Genomic DNA, 12162 nt, shown 5'->3' with positions numbered 1-12162 from the left:
AATTCTAGGATCTTTACAGCGTTCCTTCGGCTCAAGGCTGTACCCAGTTTTTAACAATCTTTTACTCCACGTAATTTCTTTAATTTTGTTTTCCCTATTTTGAGACGGTTTTATTCTTTGTGCAAAGGCTAATTGGGTCACATGGCGTGAATTAAATCCTTAAATCAATCTAATATCTTCCAAAAGTCAAACTTTAAAGTGATGTCCCCCTTTCCTCTTATTTAATATCCTAGCTTTATTATGTTACCAAACTTTTAACTGGGATCCAGAAGGCACTTAAAGAGTTAGATGACCCAGGCCAACATGGCTGCGGGCTATGAAGCGTGAAGTAGATGATGAATGGATAAGTATTGATTTAAAAGCTCAAGGTAGAGACGACTGGCGAAATCTAACCGAGGCCATTTGTGTCAATAGGCGTAGGAGGAGATGATGATGATGATAATTTACTTATCTGTCTCGGCACAAATGAGCTTGTCGCAGTGCCTTTCCAAAAGACCTTTCACGTGAAATCTTAGAAATATACTTCCAATGGGGATCGCTAATTACTATCTGGGTATTTTTGTTAGATATCCAGTTTCCGGTACATCTCAAATTACTTTCGTCTGTTAGGTAATTGCAATGATAATCTTTAGATAATCTTTAGGACCATTTAGAATATTTCTCTCTCTCTCTCTCTCTCTCTCTCTCTCTCTCTCTCTCTCTCTCTCTCTCTCTCTCTCTCTCTCTCTCTCTCTCTTTTCTATTTTGATAATAATAATAATAATAACAACAACCATTAGAGTATTTGCGAAAATTAGATTCTTGAACTTGTTTGTTTTGATTGTCTGCTCAACACGAATTTTAAACTATCTGTATATGCTCAAGAGAAAGGCTTCTTGAAATTGAATTCTTTACAGAGAAATATTATAAACAAGCAAATGATATATGCCATCGACCTCCCATGGTAAATGATGGTATAATTGTAAGATAGTAAGTTCTAGTGTTCTTACAACTTATTATTATTATTATCATTATTATTATTATTGTTATTATTATTATTATTATTATTATTATTATTGTTATTATTATTATTATTATTATTATTATTATTATTATTGTTGTTATTTTTATATTTTTGTGTTTGTTTTTATTATTATTATTATTATTATTATTATTATTATTATTATTATTATTATTATTTTCATCATTATTATCATCATTATTATTATTATCATTATTATTGTTATTTTATATTTTTATGTTTGTTTTTATTTTTATTTTTATTATTCAATTTTCGTCTTCCTTTTCATTGTTATTAGGATGCCTTATTTATGTTCCTTTTTCTGTTTGTAAATATGATTCTTTATCTTGACAACGGTCCGCCTTCTCCCTGATATGATTAATTAATTTTTCCTACTCTAATTAACAGGAATGGTGTCTCAACATTCCAGGCGTCCTTATTTCCTAGAAGAAATTACCTCCATTTTTTTTTTATTTCTTATCTCCCATAAATTTTCTCTTTTTATATCCCATATACACTTAACATAAAACCGTATCTATAGTCTTTGTAATTTTCCTTCTTTTATTCTGCTTTTTGAACTATCAGTATTTCATAAAAAGAATTTGTATATCCCATATACACTTAACATAAACACGTATCTATAGTCTTTGCAGTTTTGTTTTTTGTTTCTGCTTTTTAAACTATTATTTTTTCATCAATCTCAATGAAATATATTTTCCAGATACTTATGTAAATCATAAAGACTTAATATTAATGAATAATCCAGTTTCTTAGGTTTTGTGCATGAAAAAGTTTACATGTAAAACAGGGGGGAAATTCTAATGCTAATTAAAAGCAAGGATAATACTATAAAGGTCAATGTAAACGACAAAGATCGTTTGTTCAACCAGCGACCTTTCTCGTTCGAAAGGGTTCGTAGCTATAAATGTCGGTTCAGTCGAAAATAATTTCCATTCTGAATGGGAGCTTTTTTTTTTCCCCCTCCCTTTCCAGATTCATGGAATCCAGTATGTTTAGAGCATTAAGCTCTAATTGAATTTTACTGTTTCAGGCTCCCCTCCATCTCTCTGTCATTATTTATGGCTATCTGTTTTTTCTGTTCTTTAATTTTTCCTGTCATTTTTCTCTCCCTCTCTCCCCCAGCTTTCATCGTTGTTATTTATGATTTGTATGGTTACATATCCATAAAACTGTCGGAGAGTGTAAATATACATCCCTCCCATCCATATATGTACTATATGTATCCACCTATCTATCATTTTTGTATCGCTTTAACTAACATACACATACTCTGTATATGTATACACACATATATATGTGTTTGTAATATTTATACAGTATATATATATATATATATATATATATATATATATATATATATATATATATATAAACATATATATATATATATATATATATATATATACCTGTATTTTATGTGTGGACATATATATATATATATATATAATATATATATATATATATATATATATATATATATATATATATATATGTGTGTATGTGTGTACAGCATATATTATGTATGTGTATGTATGTGTATATATGCACACTATATATGTTTATATATTATGTATGTATGTATACATAAACATTGGTGTAGAGAGTAATGAGTAATGAAATCTGAAACAATACTGGTATTGCCAAAATCATGTGTTTATGGCCTTCACCAGTTACGTGACATTAGTGCCACCCAAATGAATGTTAGCTTTTTAGTGAACATTGAAAATATTCTTTTTTTTTTTTTTCGAGTAATTGATTTTAAGTTTTCCTAATTCAATCATCGACAACATTAGACATAAAACCAACTCTAGAAAGGCCGATAAATCAATTTAATTTCATAATTGATCATCAAAACAGCTGTTTTATAGTACTGTTATGGATTCATCAGTTGGAATTGCAAAGAAAATGGACGGGTGAGGTTATCATGACATTAAAGGTGTGAACAGTTCGTCCAATCATATGCTATCATTCTTTTCCTTTCTGTTTGCCTCATATTGTGAGGCACTGAGGCTGGTGTGGAATAAGAAAAATTAATAGCATTCTTTTTAAAACCTCTTTGTTGTAATTTTGAGGCTACTTATGTTTTCCCATAACTTTAAGTCTCGTATGTTGTTGACATTAGCGGTATACTGTCGTCTTTCTCTCGTTACTGTTAGAATTGATTGATGGTGGATTTTTTTTTTTACATAAAATATCTGTATAGAAACATACTAGTAAGTGGCGTATGTCAGCATTCTAAGACATATCCTTTGCACGGAAACAGAGACGGCGTTAGTTATTTCATGTTAAGTGAATCTTAGCAGTTCGTTTTTATCTATGGTACTGGAGAGCACTTGCACAGTTGTTCTAGTTCGACCAATGTAAGTGGGGTTTCTGAGCTTCTAGGTTTATCTTATACCTTAATCTTCACGGCTCCATACTATTTTGCCTAAATCTGGATGACTTCTGATCATGGTAGCTGGAAATACCATTTCACTCGAAGAATATCAAAGAAGTCGTATGTATTCTCTTTAATGAATTCTCTTCTTTTAGAAGGGAAATGTATGGCATCGTTAGGCTACTAGGAGCTGTTAGTTACTGATTCCTATAGTTAACTGTCTTGGTTTGAAATACCTTTTCGCAGTTCCAAGCTGATGGGATCGGCCTGGCCTGTTTGTGGGTCTAAGTTGCTGGGCGTGGCCTGGCCTGAAAAAGACGTATGCTATTGCAATAGGCGAATGCCTTGTTAATCAAAGGCTCCATAGCATACGAGGTGTTATATTTTCATTATCATTCATACCCCTTAACGAGGAAGTATTCAAGAGCACGTAAAATCACTCCCATTATTATGCTTTACAGTTTAAAGTTATTTCATAGCCTTTATTTCCTAGCACCGAGAAAGCACTTCAGCATAAAAGGAATACTAACTGTTACGTTTATACTGGTTTAATCTTATTTGTCCTGTTTAAACGAAAAGCCATGCTAAGTCCTAGTCACGATAAGAAACTGGTTATTAAACATTATTTTTTTATTTATAAAGAGAGAGAAAGAGAGAGAGAGAGAGAGAGAGAGAGAGAGAGAGAGAGAGAGAGAGAGAGAGAGAGAGAGAGAGAGAGAGATTACAAAATATTTGTGCATCTCTAGCACTATACTGTACTTACTCTATCAGAAATGTTTCTTCAGAGGCTTGGCTTCATTCCATTGAAATGCTTCTTTAAGGAGAGAGAGAGAGAGAGAGAGAGAGAGAGAGAGAGAGAGAGAGAGAGAGAGAGAGAGAGAGAGAGAGAGAGAGAGAGAGAGAGAGAGATTACAAGATATTTCTGCGTCTCTAGCACTATATTGTACTTAATCTATCAGAAATGTTTCTTCAGAGGCTTGGCTTCATTCTATTGAAATGCTTCTTTAAGGAGAGAGAGAGAGAGAGAGAGAGAGAGAGAGAGAGAGAGAGAGAGAGAGAGAGAGAGAGAGAGAGAGAGAGAGAGAGAATTACAAAATATTTGTGCGTCTCTAGCATTATACTGTACTTAATTTATCAGAAATGTTTCTTCAGAGGCTTGGCTTCATTCTATTGAAATGCTTCTTTAAGGAGAGAGAGAGAGAGAGAGAGAGAGAGAGAGAGAGAGAGAGAGAGAGAGAGAGATTACAAAATATTTGTGCGTCTCTAGCATTATACTGTACTTAATCTATCAGAAATGTTTCTTCAGAGGCTTGGCTTCATTCTATTGAAATGCTTCTTTAAGGAGAGAGAGAGAGAGAGAGAGAGAGAGAGAGAGAGAGAGAGAGAGAGAGAGAGAGAGAGTGAGAGATTACAAATGTTTGTACTGTAATTAATTTATCAAAAATGTTTCTTCAGAGGCTTGGCTTCATTCTATTGGAATGCTTCTTTAAGAATCATATACACATATACGTTGTGTTTACAAAGAGAGAGAAAAAAAACTTTTCGTCAATATAGTTTACCCCAGTTTTTCCAGCGAGTTTCCAAGAATGAGCTCCATGTCAAATAAATGTCAAGTATGTTGCAATTTTCCTCCCTCTGCTCAAAAAAAAAAAAAAGTGTCATAGAGTAATACCTAGTGTTCAGTACAAGAAACTAAAGAACCTGGTATAATATTGATAAATTCTGTGTTTTACGCATTTTTAGATTGTTTTGGTTTCACCTTTAAACATATAAATTAAAGAAAATATAAAACTGTTAAACATGATATATTTGTGGATGAATTTAGTACAAATAATTCTGAAATAGTGAATGATGCAAAATTCGTTAAAAATGTAAGTAAACTCAAACACTTTTGAAAGGAAGCTTTACAGTAGGTGTAATTCAGTGTTTAGCTGCATGTCATAATTTCATTTTACAGTGAAAGATTTATATGATGTGTGTATGTACGCATGCAGGGTTGTGTATATATATATATATATATATATATATATATATATATATATATATATATATATATATACCCCTGTATGCATACATACACGCTTACATACATCTTATAAATCTTTTACTGTAAATTGAAATATATGAATATGTATAATATATATATATATATATATATATATATATATATATATATATATATATATATTTATTATATATAATACTTATATATATGTGTATATATATCGATATAATTTTATATATGAATATAAATATATGTATATATAAATATATATATATATATATATATATATATATATATATATATAATATGCAGCAACTTTAGTATGAAAAATATCTTTTTTTACCTTTTGTTTACCTACGGCCATTAATAGTATATTAAGCTAAATAGTATCAAGAATAGATAAAAGAAATATTAATTACAATAGGTTAATTACCAGAGTTATTTTACATTTTCCACCCTAGATAATAGAAATACTGTACCTCTGATCCACAACTCTTAAGTTTAAAAGAAAAATAACGCTTTTACATTTTTGTAGCAAAAAGGTTTTAATCCTCTTCCGTGAATTAAACCAGTCATTTGAAAACGGCAGGATTACAGTTGACTAAAATGAGATTTGAGCTTCACAATCCTTGAATAAATTTAAATTTTAAAGCTTCGCTAATCTCTTTATCTGAATTAGCATGAGTATTCCGGCTAAATTTTTTTTCTTTTTTTTTTTTTTTTTTTTTTTACAAAATAGATAGTTGGAAATCCTTTAGTGTTTGAAATTTGGTCAGAATAATTTTCTGTACTATTTATTTTTTTTTTTATTTTGTTAATTATCATTAAGTAACTATTTCCTCTTAGCTTAATTTGGGATGATTGTTTGAATGTTTTAATCATCTCGCTGCACCTTACTGTAAAGTATGTCACATGACCTTGAATATTTTATACCAGAAAATCATCTAATTGTCATTTTCAAGTGAGCCTTTGATGTGCTTTGGTATTTACAGTGGTGGAAATTAAGTCATCGATAATTTTATTTTTACTAATGAATACGTGTGAAATTAGCAAGAACATAATATCTATGGGTATTACAAATAATTGGCGAGTGGAAATACTCAAGGGTGACGAGGATTTGAATAGATAAATAACGGGTTCTATATTTGTAAATTCCATAGTTAATGTGCTTATCTGAAAATAAAAACACTTTTCAGTTCCTAATCTTGTAAATAACCACGCTTTTCAGTTCCTATTCTTGTAAATAACCACGCTTTTCAGTTCCTGCTCTTGTAAATAACCACGCTTTTCAGCTCCCATTCCTGTAAATAACACTTTTCAGTTCCCATTTCTGTAAATAACACTTTTCAGTTCCCATTCCTGTAAATAACAATGCTTTTCAGTTCCCATTCCTGTAAATAACACTTTTCAGTTCCCATTTCTGTTAATAACTACGCTTTTCAGTTCCCGTTCCTGTAAATAACCAGGCTTTTCAGTTCCCATTCCTGTAAATAACAACGCTTTTCAGTTCCCGTTCTTGTAAATAACAACGCTTTTAAGTTCCCATTCCTGTAGATAACTTTGCTTTTCAGTTCCCATTCCTGTAAATAACAACGCTATTTAGTTCCTCTTCCTGTAAATAACACTTTTCAATTTCAGTTCCCATTCCTGTAAAAAACAACGCTATTTAGTTCCTCTTCCTGTAAATAACAACGCTATTTAGTTCCTCTTCCTGTAAATAACACTTTCAATTTCAGTTCCCATTCCTGTAAGTAACAACACCAGTTTCCATTCCTGTAAGTAACAACGCGTTTCAATTCCCGTTCATTATCAAATTACCTATTGATGATATTTTCAAACCCGGGTGTTATGACTTTTTAATTTCTCTGCATAATCATTTGCGAAAATTGAATTTGATTGAATCAGGGACCTTGACGAAACTCAGAATATTAGAAATGTCTTGAAAACTGTATGAATGTGAATGGAAACCCATTGTTATTGTAGCATCTATTTCATCATGAAGCCAAAATGCATTTCTTAATTTTGATATTCAAACTAATTGATACTGCAATCACTATATATTGAACAAAGAAAAATAAATTTCAATTTCTGGTTGCAAAAAGTTTTGAAGGAAGATCAGATTGCTTGCTTGCGTGATGTGCCTTTCATTTATAAATTGTTGATTAACTGATTTATGGCTTTTGATTTGTCCCTATTTCCCTGATAAACAGGTCCAACTATTTAATCCCTAAACTATTTGTTTATTCCTGTACCATTTTCCATTTAGCTATTTCCATTGATCTTCATTTTCATTTCTGGAGTTACCATAGAGGAGGAAGTATCTTTAACGCCAAAGGTTTAGTTGACAGGCCTCCTCCTGGGTCTCCAATAGGCCTAATTTTGGATCTGAACTGGGGGAAAAAGCCAACTTGTCACTATATGGTATTTGCTAAGAAAATATGGGAAAAGGGAGTATCCTTGAGGGAAATATGTTTGGAACCCCCAGTGGGTGTAGCTTTTCCTTCAAATTCTATATTCATTCAATATTTTATTTGTTTTATTGGGCTCATTTTAGTTGTTTTGTAATGGTTCCTCGTTTGATGGGTAGTTCAAAAAGGGCACGGTATATTAAACGTGGGATTTCTGCTGGGAATTTTTTGGTAAGGATTTTTTTCCAGGAAAATAAAGAAATTACGTTCGTTGTGAAACAAGTCAAATTGAACAAATTAACTCCCAAAAGCCATCTTTGAAAATTGTTGATGTTAATGATAATTGAGAAACAAATTTAAGAAAAATATAGGCATACAATATAGGAGGTGGAACTTTGTAATAAATGCCTTTGATGTAATGGTTTTCAAATCTGCAATTCCTTTCAATAAAATTGCCTTAAGGTTCTGGAGGAGTCTTCACTATGTGCCATAGAACGTGAAATTTTTAGATCAAGGCTAAGAATTGATCAAACATTTTAATCTGTCCTTTTTTAACAGTTATATATACAGTATATAAATATATATATATATATATATATATATATATATATATATATATATATATATATATATATATATATATATATATATACTATATATATATATAATATTTATATATATATATATATATATATATATATATATATATATATATATATACTGTATATATATATATATATATATATATATATATATATATATATATATATATATATATATATATATATATATATACAGTATATATATATATTATATTATATACATATATATATATATATATATATATATATATATATATATATATATATATATATATATATATATATAGTTTTGTGAAGCTGTCATTCATATTCATACGTTTTTGAATACTGAAAAAGAATGGCCATGATCAAAGGATTACGTAAGGCTAAAAGCCGAAAAACTCAAAGACTTCTTGATAGAATTATTGCTATGTGAGTATAATACTCGCATGTTATTTATTTTTACCACCTTATCATAACGTATGTGCTATTTCGTCAATAGAAGTCTAGGGATGATTTTTAGTAGATGGGATTTGTAATTAAGGTTGTCTTAACATTCTATTTAAGAATTGAGGTATTTGAAAGGTGACATGAAAATTAGCATTTCTCTTTCCATAAAGCTCATTCATTCAAAATGATAATGGAGTCTTCATTACCTAGCATGAAAGGTTTGCAATGCTTTAAATCAAATCAAGATATGAATATTCAATTTAAAGAGAGTCAATGTTAGCTTTGCCACACAAAACTGATTGGGTATCTTTAGCTCTTTCTGAATCTCAAAAAGGTACACTGAATAAGTCTTAACATAAAACTTCATTCTATTTTTATCAAAATATAACTTAACGTAAATATGAAGCCGAGGGAATTAAGACCTGTCACCCATCTTGGCCATCGTCCATCAGGTCTAACGGTAAATATTTTTGTTTTAAGCGAAACATCAAGAGCGAAAGGGATATGGAACCAACCCTCCGAATCCCGGCTGCCATGTTTGCAGAGCCCTGGTCATCAATCAGCCAAACGGCCAATAGTTTTTGGAAGAATACGACGATCAATGAAAAACTCCATTGATCATTATTATTTATTTTTAGGGATTTGAATCACAGTGGCGAATTTAAAGTTGATTAGGAATGAATGTCACGGTGTAATGTCATCGCCCTAATGTGGTTTATGTCATTTTGAAATGGCTGGTGGGTCAAAACGACCAAAAATCGTTCGTAATTAAGGAAAAGCCGTCAGGATTTATCCTGGGGGAGGGGGTCGTGTGGCCCTACTCTCCTCGTGCAGTGGGTTGAATGCTCTTATGAAGAATGAGCATTGTGGTCGTGTATAGATTTCATTGCTTTATTTCAATAGAAATAACCTCTAATATAATATGAGATTTCATGAAATTTTCCTCATTATTAGTATATTCCCATTCAATTTCAAGATTTTTTGTATATGATATTTTTTAATTTTTTGTACTAGCCTATATATTGAATTGTAATCCCATTGATCAAGAACTTTATTCCTGATAAAAGCCATCATTTAATGAATGAAATACCGGTTGGCAGATAAATGCCACATTCTATGCTGGTATTTAAAGAAAATTTGATATGTTGAGCTTTAGTATAACGATTCCTGCATTTTTTAATAGATTAATAAGAAAGTTTTGTTATAATAAACTTTTTAACGTTTGATAGGATCAATGTTGTATTGCTCCTTTTGCTAAATAAATTATGGGAAGTTCTATTATGTCAATTAAATGTGGGAGATGTTTTATAATATGGAGAAAAATATCAAATGAAGAGCTTACCTATTAGTGTGTTTGCGGACACTCGATTGAAAATCATTCAACTTAGCCCAATTTTAGGGGATGGGTGAGATCAAAAGAAACAAAAGGGTGATTTTTTTTTTCATTTGTTTCTCCTTGTCTGACGAGGGATTCAGCTGAGTTTGGTTGTTACTGCTAGGGTGCCACAGCCCACCCTATCCCCCACCTTCCACCACAAATGAAGCTTCATATACTGACTCCCCTACTGCCGCTACCACAGCGGTCACCATAAGGTGAAGTAGCAGGGGTTATCGCAACTGCACAATCGCTCGCCATCCATCTCTATTCCTAGCACGCTCTTTAGCCTTTCTCACATCTATTCTCCTGTCACCTAGGGCTTTCTTCACTATCCATTTACACAAACCCTGGCCTTCCTCTTGCACTTCTCCAATCAACTCTTGTATTCATCACCCACTTTATTAGACGAACATCCTTATATACAAAAACGAAATGGATTGTTAATGTTCATAATTACACTAGTTACATGAAGGCTAGCAGTACCAAAAATATAGCTTTAAAAGAATTCCCCAATTCTCTTCATTTTAAGGGAAAGCTTATGGCTTGGAAGATAGCTAGAATGTAACAAAGAATCAGGTTCGTTAAACTATAATGATCATTTACAATTCAGAGCATTTTGGCTATATGGTCTTGAGCAAAAAAAAAAAAAAAAAAAAAAAAGATAAGATGATTGTGCCCGTTTGACTTTACAATAATAATTGGCTTTATAATTCAATTATATGTGGCTTGTAAGTCTCAGTCAATTACAGAGTTTGTTTCAAGACAATTGAATGTCTTAGAATATGTAATTGCTTTTAAGATAACTCTCAATCTTACTATGGTTAACTCTCCTTTGGATATCATCGTTCATTATGAAAATATTTTTATTTATGATTTTTTATTTTTTAATCTCAGTATCCGTGTTTAATACTTTTCTTTTTTCTTTTCAGGAATCCTGTTGGAAGAGTAAGGTAACACTTAATATTTTTTAATGGTTTTGTGCCGAAAGGTCTCTTAAAGATTTGCGTATATTTTCAAATGATTTGTACCGAGAGGTCTCTTGAAGATTTGTGTATATTTTTAAATGGTTTTATACCGAAAGGTTTTTTTAAGATTTGCGTATATTTTTAAATGGTTTTGTACCGAAAGGTTTCTTTAGGATTTGTGTATGTTTTTAAATGGTTTTGTACCTGAAGGTTTGCGTATATTTTCATTTGGTTTTGTACCAAAAGGTCTCTTGAAGATTCGCGTATATTTTCAAATGGTTTTGTACCGAAAGGTCTTTTTAAGATTTGCGTATATTTTTAAATGGTTTTGTACCAAAAGGTATCTTGAAGATTTGCGTATATTTTCATATGGTTTTGTACCAAAAGGCCTCTTTATGATTTGCTTATATTTTAAAAGGGTTTTGTACCAAAAGATTTCTTTAAGATTTGTGTATGTTTAAAATGTTTTTTTTTTTTTACCGAAAGGTCTCGTGAAGATTTGCGTATATTTTCAAATGGTTTTGTACCAGGTTTCTTTAGGATTTGCTTATATTTTTCAGTGGTTTTGTACCAAAAGGTCTCGTTATGATTTGCTTATATATTTAAATGGTTTTGTACCAAAAGGTCTCTTGAATATTTGCGTATGTTTTTAATGGTTTTGTACCAAAAGGTCTCGTGAAGATTTGCGTATATTTTTATGGTTCTGTACCAAAAGATCTCTTGAACATTTGCGTATATTTTCAATGGTTTTGTACAAAAAGGTCTCTTGAAGATTTGTGTATATTTTTAATGGTTTTGTACCAAAAGGTCTCTTGAATATTTGCGTATATTTTTAATGGTTTTGTACCAAAAGGTCTCTTGAATATTTGTGTATATTTTTAATGGTTTTGTACCAAAGGGTCTTTTGAAGATTTGCGTATATTTTTAATGGGTTTGTATCAAAAGGTCTCAAAGATTTGCGTATATATTTAATGGTT

At 30.9% G+C, this 12162-nt stretch overlaps 1 protein-coding gene across 1 annotated transcript in view; it reads left to right on the top strand.

The window, feature by feature from the left end:
* Window positions 1–9242: 9242 nt before the first annotated feature.
* Window positions 9243–12162, top strand: part of LOC137619981 (variable charge X-linked protein 3B-like) — a 102899-nt gene continuing 99979 nt past the window's right edge. Inside the window, exon 1 of the mRNA XM_068350262.1 lies at window positions 9243–9302. Within this exon, the coding sequence (XP_068206363.1) occupies window positions 9243–9302 (60 nt within the window). The remainder of the gene's footprint in view (window positions 9303–12162) is intronic.

Source organism: Palaemon carinicauda, chromosome 26 (assembly GCF_036898095.1).
Source record: "Palaemon carinicauda isolate YSFRI2023 chromosome 26, ASM3689809v2, whole genome shotgun sequence".
Taxonomy (NCBI): domain Eukaryota; kingdom Metazoa; phylum Arthropoda; class Malacostraca; order Decapoda; family Palaemonidae; genus Palaemon; species Palaemon carinicauda.
The sequence above is the reverse complement of the archived record's forward strand: the minus strand, read 5'-3'. Positions and strand labels throughout refer to the sequence as shown.